Source organism: Triticum urartu, chromosome 3A (genome assembly GCF_056163025.1).
Source record: "Triticum urartu cultivar PI428250 chromosome 3A, HENAU_Tu73, whole genome shotgun sequence".
Taxonomy (NCBI): domain Eukaryota; kingdom Viridiplantae; phylum Streptophyta; class Magnoliopsida; order Poales; family Poaceae; genus Triticum; species Triticum urartu.
The window spans coordinates 6675236-6691747 of NC_141875.1; the positions used below are offsets into that span (position 1 = coordinate 6675236).

The window sequence follows — 16512 nt, forward strand, 5'->3', positions numbered from 1 at the left end:
TCAGCCCAGAGTTGCCCCTGGTGGTCACCGGCAGCTGACAGGTTGGACCAACACTCAGAGGAGCACTGGCCCGGGGAGGGGTAAAATAATGATGACCCTTGAGTCCGCGAAACCCAAGGGAAAAAGAGGCTAGGTGGCGAATGGTAAAACCAATGTTGGGCATTGCTGGAAGAGCTTTACTTAAGGCGAACTGTCAAGGGGTTCCCATTATAGCCCAACCGCGTAAGGAACACAAAATCCGAGAACATAACACCGATATGACGGAAACTAGGGCGGCAAGAGTGGAACAAAACACCAGGCATAAGGCCGAGCCTTCCACCATTTACCAAGTATATAGATGCATTAATTAAATAAGATATATAGTGATATCCCAACAAGTAAACATGTTCCAACCAGGAAGAACATCTCCACCTGCAACTAACAACGCTATAAGAGGGGCTAAGCAAAGCGGTAACATAGCCAATCAACGGTTTGCTAGGACATGGTGAGTTAGAGGTTTGGTTCAACAATATGGGAGGCATGATAAGCAAGTGATAGGTATCGCAGCATAGGCATAGCAAAAGAGCGAGCATCTAGCAAGCAAAGACAGAAGTGATTTCGAGGGTATGGTCATCTTGCCTGAAATCCCGCAAGGAAGAAGAACGAGTCCATGAAGAAGACAACGAATCCGAAAATGATGCCACGGCAACTTTCCGGTTCCGGTAACTCGATTGGGATGCCGGTGCAAAAGAGAGTGTGACGGGAGCATGTCATGCAAGGATGGTGGGGTGATCCCGGCAAACGGGTGTCCCACGAGACGACGGTATGGCAATGGGGAACATGCAAGAAAACATGTCGGGCACGGTGCAAACGCGAGCATTTCATACGACACAAGCAATCATTCTCGGACGATCGTCTCGGGGTTATACCTTCCCAAAGGAGCATTCTCCGAGCGGCTCGAGTTCGTAGAGGAAGTAGTGGAAGTAGACGTTCTCACGACGGTAGTGGAAGTAGGGGTACACAGGCCGTAGTCGTACACACCCCGTAGAGGATCGGGGTCGCGGCGAGGAAGTTGACATCCACGGGGTCGACGGTAGTGGAACTTGATGAAAAGCACATCGACGGTAGCGGTGCATACGTTCTCGGGGTACTTGTCGGTCCGGTCTTGGTGCATTATGTACATGGCTAACGTAGTGGTACTCGGTGTCTTGTCGAACCCCAGCGACGGTAGTCGTACACAGCGCGATGTGGAAGTAGTTGTACTCGCGGTCTTCGGCGACGGTAGTCGTACACCTACCGACGAGGTACTAAAAGTTTCGGTCTGTAGTCGTTCGAGCGTCCGTGTGGTCTTGCCAGTGGGGTACTTGGCGCTTGCGGTCCAACTCCGAGGTCAAAGCCGTGTAGTCGAACTTGATGGAAAAACGGGTCTCGCTGGAGACTTGGCGCATCCATCAGGAACTTGCCGGTACTTGGCGTTTCTCGGTCCTGCGGGTCGTGGTGTGGCCAAACTCGAGGAGGTCCAAGGAGGCACCGGATGGAGGTGTTCGTGGAGCTACTGTCGGACTATGGCTGCAGATGGATAGGCAGCAGCGAGGAGGCGATGGGGCGTTGAGGATACCGGACCCGGGCCAGTACATGTCGGGGAGGCGAGGAGCTTGGGGCGGTGTTGGAGAAGGGCATGACGCCAGAGGCGGGCTCGGCAGCCATGCGGCGACGCGCATGGAGGGCTCGAGTCCCTGGCGCGGCAGAGAGGCGGGGAAGCGACGGGTGAGAGGCGAGGCAGAGCGGCGGGACTTGGCGACGGCGAGACATGGCGTCCATGTGGCCCTGCTCTAGTTGGACGACGAAGACACCGGCGCAGTACCCATGGCAGGGGCGAGGAGCGGTGCTCCAGGTCGTTGGTGGAGCTCGCCGGGCGACGGAGGCGCGGCGCTGGCGAAGGGAGGCCATGGCAGATGGGGGCGGCGCGGAGCAGCAACCTGCTGTTGGTCGCCGGCGCGGACGACGCAAGGGGCGGCGGGCGTGCGGCTCCAGGGACTTGGCGTGGCGGCCTCAGCAGCAAAGGGCGCGGTCATGGCGGGGCTTGACTGCTCGTTGGTGCTGGTCGCCGGAGCAAGCGGCGACGAGGACTGCGCTGGGGCGCTCTTGATCGAGTGAGGGGGGCTGCGGGGATTGAGCAGAAGGGTGGATCGGGAGAGGGCTGCAGCATGAGGAGGGAGAGATGAGGAGCCGGGCACCCTGCAAGCTGTCGATCTCTCTCTCTCTGACGGCGCTGGAAGGGAGGACCGAACGAGGGGAGAGGGAGTCTGCGAGGGGATCGGGCTAGGGTTCGGTCGAGGCTAGGTTTAGGTGGGTGCGGATGGGCCTTGGGAGGCCGGCCCAATGGAAAAGAGAATCGGCCAGGGCCTGCTGGACTGCCTCTCCTACTCTTTTCTCTTAACCAAAAAGAGAAAAAATAAAAATAGATAGAATGAAAAAAATAGAAAGAGAGGGTATGGATGGAATTTGGGAAAGGAAGTTAAATTCCCGGACTCACAAGAATGCGCTGGTTCCAAGAAAAATGGAATAGCCAAGATCGAACGAAAAGAATTCAAACTCATTTGAATTTAATTCAAATGGGTTTGAACTAGGGCGAGGTTTTAGGGTAACCAAAAATGTTGAGAATTTGGTAAAGCTCCGGAAAATGCTGAAAGAAATAAATGGCAAGACTAGAGAGTCGAAACTTGAGGATGAAAAAGGCGGGATTTAATATGCAAGTGGGTTCATGGGTGATTCCAAAACAATGGGATATTTTGTAATAGCTCTCTAATATTGGGAGGGTATGTTATAAAGAGAACTCACCATGTGAATTCCCTCGGTTTAAATGGATCGAAGATCCATACGCATTATTTAGTTGAGTTGCAAAAATTAATGACATGATGGCATGATGATATGATGCAATGCAAACATAAAAGGAGCAAGCAAAAATAAAACACACAGAGAAACCCGGGAACCTTGGAAGGCAACTGAAGCTCCGGTCTTGGGGCGTTACAATCGGCCCCCACACCGATGACGGCTGCGACCTAGATCCAGAGTCGGCCGCGGCGGTGGGCCTGTCGCCGGAGCCTGGTACCGAGGAAGCAGCTTCGCAGATTGGTCCCGAGGATGTGCTCCTGTTCGCCCCATCTTCAGCTACGTAATCTGAATCTTTCAAAATATATTCTTTCAATCTTTCCTTACTACTGGATCTGTTTTATACATTGAACAAAGATCTTAGTTTTGAATATTGATTTGTTAGTCATTTAGAAGTGACTTCCTGAATATTTATCGAATATCACATCTTCATTCAGGGTTCAGTTATGTTAGTAGTACTGTAGGGTTCTGAATTTTTGGAGAAAATCACACTGCAGTGTTCATTTATGTTATTGTCATGTTACTATAATTGACTTGGTAATTTTGCTTACACTGCATTGTAATGGTGAGCTATATTAGGCCTGAAGATATTCATTTGTCTATGCTAGTAATGTTAGTACTAATTTGATGGTTCTAAATTTTTAGAATAGTGCATTCTAATGGTCAGATATAATGGTCAGTTATGTTGATACAATTGACTTATTAATATTCATTTGTATGTCCATTTTAGGCCTGAAGATTTATGGTCAATCTATTTCCAGTTTCCTAGGAAGAAGTATGCTCTTGTTAAGATGTCTGAAAGAGAAATCACTTATGGTAGTTTGGTCAATGTAATGGTCACCAATGGATACTATAAGGATGACAGTCTTTGCTACTTGAAAGAGGAAGATATAGGGCTGCAAGGTGTTTGTGTCATTAAAGGCAACATTGAAGTAGTTCGAATGCTGAGAGAATTTGAGAGCACCCAGACATTGTCACTGACAGTTGTAAAGGGAAAGTTAGTTATTGAACCACCAATTGGAGAAGATCAAGATGCACAGCAAATAGATGCAGAGCCAGATGTTGTCTTTGCTGTTGCTGAATCAGGTGTTGTGCACAAATCAGTTCCTCCTAACTGTCAGTTACATCTTGGGACACAGGAAAGTGTAAATTTTTTGCCACTCAAATCAGTTCCTCCTAACTGTCAGTTACATCTTGGGACACAGCTTAACACTGAAGTAAGTGTCAATTATGCTAATTTTCAGTTTGATTCAGATGAGGAGGACAATGCAGTTAGTGAGGAAGAAATTCCTGTAGGAGAAGAAGAAGATGACTCAGATTCAAGCAGTGATGAAGAATTTGTAGTTGATGTGGACCTCTTAGGTGCGGGAGAAGAAGAAGATGACTCAGATTCAGTGCAGTATGTGGAAGAACAGAGTGCAAAGAGGAGGAAAGAGGAACATGAGCTAGATGAAACTATTGCTGACATAAAGAGGAAGAGAGCTGAATACATGGCTAGTACACACTGTGAGGGGGACACAGATCCTGAAGATATATATGACATGGACCAGGAAGAAGATGATGAGGAGGCCCAAGAGATCCCAGTTCCTGAGCCTGTTAAGAAGAAGGCAAAGAGGCCAGGTCCTACAAGTAGGTCCCACTCAAGTGCTGGGCCAACCATTAATCCTGATTGGTTTCCATCTTCAGAAGAGGAAGATGCAGGCTTTGAAGCAGATGATGATGGCAATGAACCAATGTCCTTTGTTATCAGCTCTGGTAGAAGGAGTAGAGCTAAGAAAAGACCACCTAGGGTCTGGTATGATGAGGACAGGATGCATCCAGAACAACAATTTCAGCTGAAGCTCTGTTTCAAAGATGTTTACCAATTCAGAGAGGCCCTTGTCAACTTGCATGTGAAACAACTTAGAAGATACAAATATCACAGAAACTGTAGTGATAGGATAATAGTTTGCTGTGATGGAGATGGATGTCAGTTCTACGTGGTAGCAGCACAGATAAGAAATGAGCCCACTTTCTGCATTAAGAAGATGAGGTTGGAGCACACATGTCCCACCTAGTCTGAGAAAACTAGGATTAGTTCAAGGTGGCTTGGCAACAAAATGCTTGAAACTATCAGATCAGATCCCAACACTACTGTACCTGCTATTGTTGACAAGGCAAAGAGGCAATTTGGGCTTGAGATTCCTAGGATGATGGCATGGAGGGCTAAGAAGAAAGCAAAGGAGATTGTGCTTGGTGATCACAAGAAGCAATATAAGAGGCTGAGAGACTATTTGGAGACTGTGAAGCTTACAAATCCTAGATCTAGGTGCATTGTCACTACTGTTAGTGGCAAAACCAGAGAAAATCCTACTGCTGGACCAAGGTTCCATGGTCTATTTTTCAGTTCGAATGCATGTTGTGAGGGCTTCTTGAATGGATGTAGGCCATTCATAGGTCTAGATGGCCGCTTCATCAAATTGACAAGTGGTGCACAGATACTAGCAGCTACTGGAAGGGATGCAAACAACAATATGTACCCCATTGCATTTGGAGTGGTTGGAGTTGAAGATACAGTGAACTGGTCCTGGTTCTTGACACAACTCAAGTATGCTCTAGGAGGAAGTGAAGAGGGCAAATTTGGAAAGTACACATTCGTCTGATAGACAGAAGGTTAGTTCATTTAGTTCATTTGCTTTTTCATTTACTTGTTCATTTAGTTGTTCATTTAGTTCATTTACTTGTTCATTTAGTTCATTTACTTTTTCATTTAGTTCATTAGCTTGTTTATTTAGTTGATGCCATCATCAAAGTGATGCCATCAAGACTAGTTGGTAGGTGTCGAGTCGTAACGCTTCTTGTCGACACTTAGGTCTAGATGGCCTAGGGTGACCCATGTAGGATCAAGAAACATAGGCATCATCAAAGTGATGCCATCAAAACTAGTTGGTAGGTGTCGAGTCGTAACGCTTGTTGTCGACACTTAGGTCTAGATGGCCTAGGGTGACCCATGTAGGATCAAGAAACATAGGCATCATCATAGTGATGCCATCAAGACTAGTTGGTAGGTGTCGAGTCATAACGCTTCTTGTCGACACTTAGGTCTAGATGGCCTAGGGTGACCAATGTAGGATCAAGAAACATAGGCATCATCATAGTGATGCCATCAAGACTAGTTGGTAGGTGTCGAGTCGTAATGCTTCTTGTCGACACTTAGGTCTAGATGGCCTAGGGTGACCCATGATGGCCTAGGGTGACCAATCAAGACTAGTTGATCATCAAAGTGAAACCATCATGTTTAGTGATTTTAAATGATTTAAAATCATATTAAATCATTTAAAATCATTTAAAATCATATTAAAATCAATTAAAATCATATTAAATCAATTAAAATCATATTAAATCATTTAAAATCATATTAAATCAATTAAAATAATTTAAAATCATATTAAATCATTTAAAATCATTTACAATCATATTAAATCATTTAAAATCATTTACAATCATATTAAATCAATAAAAATCATTTAAAATCATATTAAATCATATTAAATCATTTAAAATCATTTCAATTCACTTTCATGCAGGGTCTACTCAATGCAGTGATAGCAGTATTCCCAAACTGCCATCATAGGTACTGTTTGAGGCACATCTATGCAAACTTCCAGAGAGCAGGATTTGGAGGAGAGGATTTGAAGAGATGCATGGATGCAGCTGCCTATGCTTACACTGAACATGACTTTAATTTGGCTATGGAAAGCATGAAGGCTGAGTGCACTGCTGCGTGGGAGTGGATGTCAAGAATTCCTCCTAAAGCTTGGTCTAGGCATGCAATGGACACTAATTGCAAAACTGATTTGGTGGTGAATAACTTGAGTGAAGTTTTTATTAAGTACATTCTAGATGTAAGGAACAAGCCAATTGTCACAATGATCAATGGGATCAAGGACAAGTTTCTAGTGAGGTTCCACCAGAAGAGAGAGGGTGGAAAATGTGCTAGATGGGAGATTGCACCAACCTATGCAGAGAGGTTGGAGATGAACAAGAAGTATGCAAGGGATTGCAAAGCACTGATAGCTGGCCAAGGACTTTTCTAAGTCACTAGTGGAGACAAGACCTATGGTGTTGACACAAACCTACAGACATGTGGGTGCAAGAAATGGGACATCAATGGAGTTCCTTGCAACCATGCTTGCTCTGCCATCTATAGGTCTAAACAGCTGCCAGAGGATCATATCAATGTGTTTTTCAAGAAATCTATGTACTTGGAGGCATATAAGCCAGTAATTTACCCTGTTCCTGGTCTAGATAGCTGGGTGAAAACTCCAACACCTGACATTGAACCACCACGATTCAAAGATGACAAGAAGGGGCCAACAGAAGAAAAAAGGAAAAAAAGGAAAGTTTGAGCCACCTCAAGCAAAGCAGACATCTAGGATGGCTACTATAACATGTGGGAACTGCAAGCTGCAAGGACACAAGTACACAAGTTGTCCAAAGCCATTGAGGCCTGATCTGCAAATCAGGAGGAACAAGCACATGGTATTTTCATTTTGAAATTAGTTGAGTGTTCATTTCTATTGACTGATCATTATAAAGTTGTTTAATTTTTTAATTACAGGAAAACAGGACTGTACCTGAATGGCACCATGGTGCAGCTTCATCGGCTACTGGAAGTGCTAGGGGTGCACCATCATCATCTACTACAAACTCCTCTCCTGCTGCTGCAAGAGGTGCAAAGACTACTAGTGCTGCAGGAAGGGGTGCATCCTCATCTCCTGCTGCTGGAAGGGGTGCTAGTTCATCTGCTGCTGCTGGAAGAGGAGCAAAGTCTGCTACTACTCCTGGAAGGGGTGCTAGTTCTTCTCCTACTGCTGGGAGAGGTGCAAGATCTTCCACTGCTGCTGGAAGGGGTGCAAAAAGGTTCAAGCCTCCAAGAAGTTCTGCAGAAGCTTCTACTAGCCAGCCTGCAGGCAGTAGGCCAAAGAGGACAAAGTACATGAGCAAGAGGATGGAGGGGTACTTTTATGCCAGTGGGAACTATTAAATGCTCAAATTTGAAGTCTGTATGCAAGTGCATGTGTGCTAAATCAGGCATTACATCACTTTATTTATGACATTATGAACCTATGTATGGCACTCAGAACCTAAGTTCGTTAAACCTATGTATGGCACTTTGAAGTTATCTATGTTTATCTCCTGTTGTTCAAATTTTGTGCAAACATTTAGAATATATGTTCTGTGCAAATATTATGGCAAAACAACCACAAACATTTAGAATATATATTCTGTGCAAATATTATGGAAAAACAACCACAAACATTTAGAATATATGTTTTGTGAAATATTATGGCAAAACAACCACAAACATTTAGAATATATGTTTTGTGCAAATATTATGGCAAAACAACTACAAACATTTCATTTCATACAAACAAAATACATTAATAAGTAGGACATTCATCCAAAGATGCATTGATCCAAAGATACATTGATAATAAGTAGGACATTAATTAGTTCTTGGGAGTACACAACACAAGTCTTCGGAGTACACAACACAAGTCTTGGACATAAAGATACATAAAGTATTACAGCTTTGGAAGTGCATAAGAGCACATTCATATCAACTGCAGTGCTACCCTAAACCACACCACAATACATAGTTAAAAATCATCACATATGTCCTTCAACTTCTTGATCTTGTCCTTGTACCCATGTTTCTGTTTGAGCAGATCTGCAATCATGTACTCCAGTTTTTTCTTCTCTTGTTTCAGTTGGTCCCTCTCTGTCACAACTTGGTCTCTCTCTACCACTAGTTGGTCCCTCTCTTTCTCTGCCTTTGCCCTAAGTACCTGATGAAGATTGGTACAACAATGGTTTGCCAGCTTCTTCTTCTCCATCTCCTCTTTGAGATCACTTAGAGCCAACCTAGCATTGCCCAACTCTGTGATAGCATCCTCCTTGTCAGCAACCATTTTAGCAAAGTCCAGTTTGAAAAACCTCAGATCTTCCTCCATCTTCCTCTTTTCTCCAACTAGTTTGAAATTTCTTTCACCAAGCTCAACATTTTGTTTCAGCCTGTCATCGATTTCTTTGTTATACATGCTCCACAATTCAGTGAGGGTGAACTGCATAGCCACTGACCACTCTGGGTCTATCCACTCGAGATAGTTGCACTTTAGTTCTGCCTACAATTAAATAAATATGTTCTCAATAAGAAATTATATGAAATGTGCACAAATTATATAATACTATATGAAATTGTAGTTTAGTTCTTTACACCCAAATGTGCACAATCTGTAGTTTTTGTTCTATCCACTGAAATTTAGTTTAATTATATCCACTGAATTTTAGTTTAGTTCTATCCACTGAATTATATTATATGCATCAATTGGTGCCTAAATCAAATATTACATCATTAATTAATAGATATATTCTCAAAATTGTATGCACAAATTCTGGGCAAAAACAATTATAACAGCATATATAATTTTTTTCCCATCTATAAGATTGTATATGCATAGATTATATGCATACATTATGGGCAACAACTATTACATCTTCATGGCTACATTATATCCATCTATAAGATTGTATATGCATAGATTATATAGATCATGGGCACAAACAACTATTACATCAACTGAAGCAACATCTATCCAGGAACAAATCTTTGATACACAAATTGGAGTACTGACAAGTGAATGAGCATAAACTAACTAAGCTAATCTACTTACACTACTAACCAACATACCTTCTCCTGAGCACACGCAAGAAAACGTCTGCCTGTGTCCACAGATTCAAATGCAACAAACCTGACGCACGGTTCTTGATGCAGACAACGAGACGACAGATCGTGAGCAATGCCACTCCATTCATAGCAAGAGATAGTCCTAGGAAGCTAACCAGCACACAAATTGCACAAATCAGCGACCTGGTTAAAAATCCCCAAATGATGAACCCTAACCCTAGCGGGATGAACCCTAATCCGTGGGGGAGGCGAGAGGCGAACACGCATACCTGGCTAGTGACTTCTTCGCCGTCCGAAGAAGAGCTCGAGGACTGGTCGCTCCAAGAAACCATGGCGGAGCGGCGAAAGGCGGCGAGTCGACAGTGGCGGCGCCGGCGGTGGTCGGGGTCGAGAGAGAGGAGAGCGAGAGTGATGAACTGGCTGGTCTGGTTCGAACACCGACCGGTGCGGGCCACTTAGACGGGCGCGCCGAAACGGCCGTCCCTCGCCGTCTAACGGTGTCCGTCAACACGCGCCACGTCAGCCCGACAGGCGGGACCCACCTGTCGGATTCGCTGTTTTCTGGGCTAAAACGCAGCGTCAGTGCTCCGCGTTACAGATTAGCCCCATTGTTGGTGGTTTTTTGTGAACTGCCTCAAATGTGGTACCGATCTGTTACCCTAGCCCATAATGTGGTGGTTTTGAGTAAATTACTCGCAGGAGACAGATCATCCTACTGAGGACCATGGAGCTCAGATGCTAAAACTTACTGAAGATTACCATATCATGTGCAATTTGGTTGTACCGTTTTATAGATCTCTGAAAATGATCATCATGTGACTTTGTGTGCTCTCCTGGTGCTCTCTTGCTTCTTATTCTTCTAATCATCTGCATTGTGTGGCTAGCCAATAAGGTGGGTACAACTCTACTTTTCTTTTTCTAAATGAGGAGGTTGCATTGACATCGCCACATCAGCTATGATGATTGGTGGAATTAAGCAGCCCTTCCGCTTGCTGGCCACTTCATCTGTGATGTTTGAGATATTAAATAGCGTATTATCCTTAATCATATACATAGTACATTCAAATCAGATAGCCTGATTTCTCTCTCTCTCTCTCTTTCTGATAAGGACACCACTTTATATCTTCTTTTCCTGTTTGCATTTTGTAATTATCCTTATTGCATTTAATTCACTTGATGTGTCCATTCCAACAGAAATTTTTTAGGTTCATCAATCGCTTTATACACGTTTTTTTTAAACTTCAGTCAAAATCATGGCCTCTGAAACGGGTGAGTACTATTAAACCAGGCTAGACATGAATTAACTATGCTGTAGGTTGGCATTTTGTTTTCACTTGTTTGATTTATATGAATATTGTAAAGATACTCTTTTGGGGTTTGTTGCATCGCTCTCTACTCTGTGTGCAGCCAAACCTTGATAGACTTGAGTGGAACATTGTGTGATTAATATAAATTGGACTGCAAATCTTCCTTCTTTTTGGCTACCTTGTTTCATCTGTCTGAATCAACCTCAAACTTATCGATTCAGTCTTTTAAATTGAAATAAAGACTTCATAACCAGATTTATTTAACGTGCACTTAGACCATTTCATATGGACAGTTTTTGGTAGCGTAGCGGCACCTTTCCGTTTTTGGTAGCTAAACGACTTGCTGGTGATTCGCTTCTCTTGGACACAGTGTGCTTTGTTAGTTCCTGTCGATGCATTTGGGGATTTATTGTTGAGTGGGAGGATCAGAAGGCTGTGGGAGGCCACGCCGAGTGGATCGACAATAGTTGTGCCGGGTTTGGTGTCCGAGAGCTGGTGGCAGGAAGTCAAGGTCATCAACGTCGTAGTCCATAAATCATCCTCCATGCCGTGCCACTCCATGGACACTTTCCTCTTTGGTTGCCCCTCCTCACGTACTCTTCGGAATGACATCTCAGGACGATGTCGGTGTAGGGGAGGATCACTATCGTGCACTCAGCGGCAGGAACAGGCTGAGGTCCTCATTCGACCTTAATTTCAACATAGTTTTGCTGTTTAATTACATTCCCTCCTAGCTAGCTAAAAAGAGACATTCACTTCTGTGTGTGCAGAATTGCGTGAGTTGTCAGTGGAAAATTAGTAGAGCTTGCTTAATCATGATGTAGTAATTAGTGCATTGCTGCTTGTGTGAAAAACTGTAAGAATGAACATAGCCAGGAAATAAAAATGACCACTATGCTAAAGAGGCTTATTCTAAACATGGCATCTTTATGTTAGTTACCTATAGTGTCTAAATGCTTACTTCCCAATTTTCCTAGAAATTTTTGTGTCCTTCCTCTTAGCCTTTAGCATTGCAATTTTTGACCCCTGATATGGATCGCCTTCCAGAGTTCATGTTAACTCTAGGAAATGATGTAGGTTTCCTTTTATTATTCTATTCCGTTCATTACATATGGTGTTTTAAATTTGGTCATGATACTTGATCATTCATTCCCTGCTGAGGCGATGGCGAGTAGGTTTTCAGGCTGATACTGTGTTCTAATTTTTATTTTGGTGCTTCATGTAGAGATGACAGCTAGCTGTCCGGAAGTAACTTCTGTTTCTTATTTTGTATTGTATTAGTTACTTCGTAGTTTCAGTTCTAGGAGTTGTTGCATCGTGACATTTTGTTCTAGATTGTACTTTAATTCTGCAAACTGGTAGTTCTGATTTTCGGTGATTCCCGTCTTATAATATATTACCAGGGACGTTGAGAAAGAGTGCTTCAGAACGGCAGCAGCTGCTATTGGAAACTTAATTGTGCTTCATCCTCCCATCCTTCCAAATCCATCTGGCAAAGGCACTGAGTTATACAAGAAAATTAAAGATTGCATGAAAAGTGTTGAACAGGCTGATAAACGATTTAACAAGTACAGGTGAGCTTGTTAGGTATCTGTATTCTGTAGTTGTATACCCATTAAAGGGCATGAAGAACATATGCTTAGTACCCTTAGTAGGTAACTGAATTCGCAGTTTCTCCCACTTTAGTACTCATTAACCACCGAGATAACATGACACTGAAATAGGCATACTAAAGAATATATCCATTATATATGATGCTGCAGCTAGATGTTCATTCAGGTTCACGCTGCTTTAGTTGTCCTTTGTCATTTACTTATGCTCACACCATAGTCTATTACTGCACTTGCACTTCTATCTATTTACTGCTCAATGTTGACACCACAATGGCCATTACATTTTCAAACACAAGCATTGACATTGTGTTGCCTAAAAAGTTACCTATAATAAAGTTGTAAAATTATGCTACCAAGAACTCCCTCCGCCCCGAACTACATGTCTGCATCTAGATACATTCGTATCTAGACAAATCTAAGACAAGTAATTTGGGATGGAGGAAATACAAACCAAAGTAATTTCCCCAACAATCACCAAGCCACATACATGCGACATTATTCCAAGTAGGCAATCCAACTTTCTTTTGACAGTGAGTTTTAAAAAAAAATGGCATGACATCAAGTGCGACCACTAGAACTGTGTGAAATACCCTTTTTTTAATAGATGATGCGGCATCAACACATCCTGATATTGAGCTGTGTTTGAACCTATGGAGATTGCTTCTCTAGACAAGCTTTACAAGATCTTCAAGAGATGCCATCTAACACGTAGGCCATCAGTCACTCGATATGTAGAGAAGGGATGGACAGCGCGACCGACGCCTTTGCTGGTTCCTTCTGGCACGTGTATATATAATGTGGTGGCACTATCAAAGTTGAATTACTTATTGTGCCCATTCCAAATGAACTGTTTCTCTGAACTTTGTTCTTTTTAAGTAGACACGTCAGGTAATCCCTCCTCAGTAAAGGGGTTAGTTTGTTTGTATCTTTCATCAGCTCACTCCAAGCTTCAATTACATGGAGCATTATGAAAAGGTTCCTTGAATCTTCTTGGTCTGCAACAACCGTTGATGCTGGACGTAGCCATCTCTTGCAGGTGTTCTGAGCTTCTTTCTGTTTACTTGGCTATCTCTTATCTGAAACTGTATGACTCATTTGCTCATTGTCTTATTATGCCTCGCCGATTTTACTTCAAGTGCACCTAACCGTCACTGACTCTACCTTAACTTTACTTCCAATGCTCATTACTTACATTTTACAGCTCATTTACTCTAATTTCTTGTGTTTATTCGGTTATTACTTCGTACAGATGATTTCAAATTATTTCAGTGCTTTCCAACTCAGGACACTATAGTGCTCTGTCTTTTATTTCATTTTATTCCCATGTGCCAAATGCATATGTTCATTCTCTAATTCCGTGCATGTGCATTTCAAAATGAGATCCATGGGCACTAGCACCCAAGTATTTTTTAGAAGAAGCTTACCCGGGTGAGATCACGAAAATTCGCCCTCAACGGGAGTTGAACTCCGGTCTGCAAGGTGCGCCACAACGACCTTGCCACTCGCTACTGCCCAGTCCTCTGTGCATGTGCATTTCATACCATAAACATAGATGACTAAATGTGTTTATGTTATATTACTTAGTTTTTGGCATACACCAATGTACCAGTTTCCTTCTGTTTCATTTATTCATCACACTTTACACTTAGCTAAGCATGTTAATTTGAATTTGATGCAATAACATTACATAGTGTATAGAATAAAGGGTTTCACCTGGCACCGTCCAGCTTTCTCTCAAGCGGCGCCACCAGGTGGCGCCCCAACCGCTAGTACTGGTCATACGCGACGGGTACCTCACTAGGTACGGCCGGGTGCTCCGATCCCGATACGAAGGAACGCGTGGAGCTAACGTGAGCATGCGAGGACGGCCGCTCCTATGGATTTTCGGTGGTCGGGCTGGACGTACGTACAAACGACGAAGCAGCTGCTTGATCGATTCTGGCCGTACTAGTTAGCACGTGAAGCTAGCTTGGCACTAGCCCGCTAAATGGAATGAGAAAGTTTGACCGGTGGCCTGGGAAGACAAATGAGAAACCATGAACATGCAACGCATGCGGAACGCGGAGACACGTACGGAGCCGACACACAACAGTCCAACAGTCAGCCGCACACTACGGTGGGATGACTTTGACTGCTCTACTCCAGCATTGGACCACGGTTTGGAGAAGACGCGGCCGACGCCTCTCCTCTCGCTTCCACAACACGCGCGGGCCCCCGCGCGCGTCATGGGAGAAACCCTAGCGCCACCGGCGAGCCTCCCGTCCTCTCCCTCGCTGCCGTCGAAGGGCGCGCCGGGCGAAGCCTTGTAGGCGGCGGCGACGGCATAGCTGCTTTGTCTCCTCGGTGGGGGTCTTCGGCATGGGTCGAGGTGGCCGCCTAGGATGCGGCGCTGGTGGCGGGCGCGGCAGCGCGGCGGTGAGCTGGAGCTTGCTGGCGGCGGCGTGACAGACATGGCGGTGGCGGGCGCGCCTTGGTCGCCAGGGCCGGCGGGGTCGAGGCCGGATCTGGGGCTTGGCAGCGCGGGCTGCTGATCTCTGCCCCTGCCATGGCCACGACAGGTGGTGGTATGACGCAGCAGCGGTTGGCTGGTGGCGGGCCAGCCAGGATCCGAAGCTTCGGCGGCTGGACGACGGCAGGCCGCGCAGATGGGCTCCTCAGTGAGCTTCCTTCGCGATTGGCGGTGACCCATAGGATCTCTCCTTGCCGGCGGACGAGTGTATGTTGGTGGCCTCGCGTGGAGCTGCAGCCGCCGCTGAGGTGGGGCGACACAGGAGGTGTCTGGTGGGGAGGTAGGCTAGAGGGATGGGAGGCGCCGATGAGGTCGGGCCACCCGTCGCTGACACAGGGGTCTGCCCAGGCCCATTGTTGGAGGTGGCTAAGGTGGGCGACCGCACAGGGCCTGTCGTGGTTCTAACTCTGACAGTGATGTAGGGGGTTATGTATGGAGAGGCTAGATCTTAACTATGGAGGGGTTGTAAGCACACGAGGATTACGAGTTCAGGCCCTTCTCGGAGGAAGTAACAGCCCTACGTCTCGGTGCCCGGAGGCGGTCGACTGAATTATGTGTGTATGAATAACAGGGGTGCGAACCCTTGATACCGAGGAGGGGGTGGCTTATATAGAGTTCGCCAGGCCCCTCCAGCCCTCAGTAATGCAGGGTTTAAAGTACATTAAGACTGGGGGTTACTGGTAACGCCCCTAATAAAGTGCTATGATGACCATAAAAGCTACTTAATGACCGACCGTTTGCGTGCAGGGTGACTTTAGATCTCTTGGCAGTCGAGTGGTTGGATCTTGGTCGAGTGATTGCTTCGTGGTCGAGTGTCTTGAATCCGTCGAGTGGGATACCTCCAAGTCGATTGAAAGGTGACTTCTTCTAGGGATGTCCTTGGGTAGGGTACTTAGGACAGGTCCATGCCCCTACCCTAGGTACATAGCTTCATCATTAGCCCCCGAATGGATCGATGTTCGAGTGGGGAAGGAGTTGGGGATCTTTCCGACTGGTTCTTCATGTTATATGAACGTCTTGTTTTGGATCAATTGTCACGGATGACGTCGTCAACTTCTTTCAGTCGCCTTGATCCATTCTTGGCCTCTTGTCGAGTGAATTTCTTTACTTGTGAAGTTCCGAGTGACGGTGTGAAAGGGATCTTCTGTTTGACGAGTTGTTCTGCGGCCCGCGGATTTTGCGGGATTTGAATTTCGGGAAGCGCGCGGGACGGGGGCGGCCGCAGTAATCGGATGGGATAGGACGGAAGCTCCTCGATCCCCGCGCCACCTTTTTCGCCATGTACTGTTGGGGAACGTAGTAATTTCAAAAAAATTCCTACGCACACGCAGGATCACGGTGATGCATAGCAACGAGAGGGGAGAGTGTTGTCTACATACCCTCGTAGACCGAAGCGGAAGCGTTGACGCAACGTAGAGGAAGTAGTCGTACGTCTTCCCGGTCCAACCGATCCAAGCACCGTTACTCCGGCACCTCCGAGTT

At 45.2% G+C, this 16512-nt stretch overlaps 1 protein-coding gene and 2 pseudogenes across 1 annotated transcript; 2 read left to right on the plus strand and 1 right to left on the minus strand.

Annotated features, from left to right (window-relative positions):
- Positions 1 to 3662: 3662 nt before the first annotated feature.
- Positions 3663 to 5513, plus strand: LOC147977620 (uncharacterized; annotated as a pseudogene).
- Positions 5514 to 6554: 1041 nt separating this feature from the next.
- Positions 6555 to 7897, plus strand: LOC147977621 (uncharacterized; annotated as a pseudogene).
- Positions 7898 to 8513: 616 nt separating this feature from the next.
- Positions 8514 to 9933, minus strand: LOC147977622 (uncharacterized). The gene is made up of 3 exons (XM_087516409.1): positions 9871 to 9933; positions 9605 to 9751; positions 8514 to 9038 (listed from the first exon to the last, which is right to left on the minus strand). The coding sequence occupies exons 1-3, from the start codon at positions 9931 to 9933 to the stop codon at positions 8514 to 8516; spliced, it is 735 nt and encodes a 244-aa protein (XP_087372535.1).
- Between the last annotated feature and the right edge of the window lie 6579 nt (positions 9934 to 16512).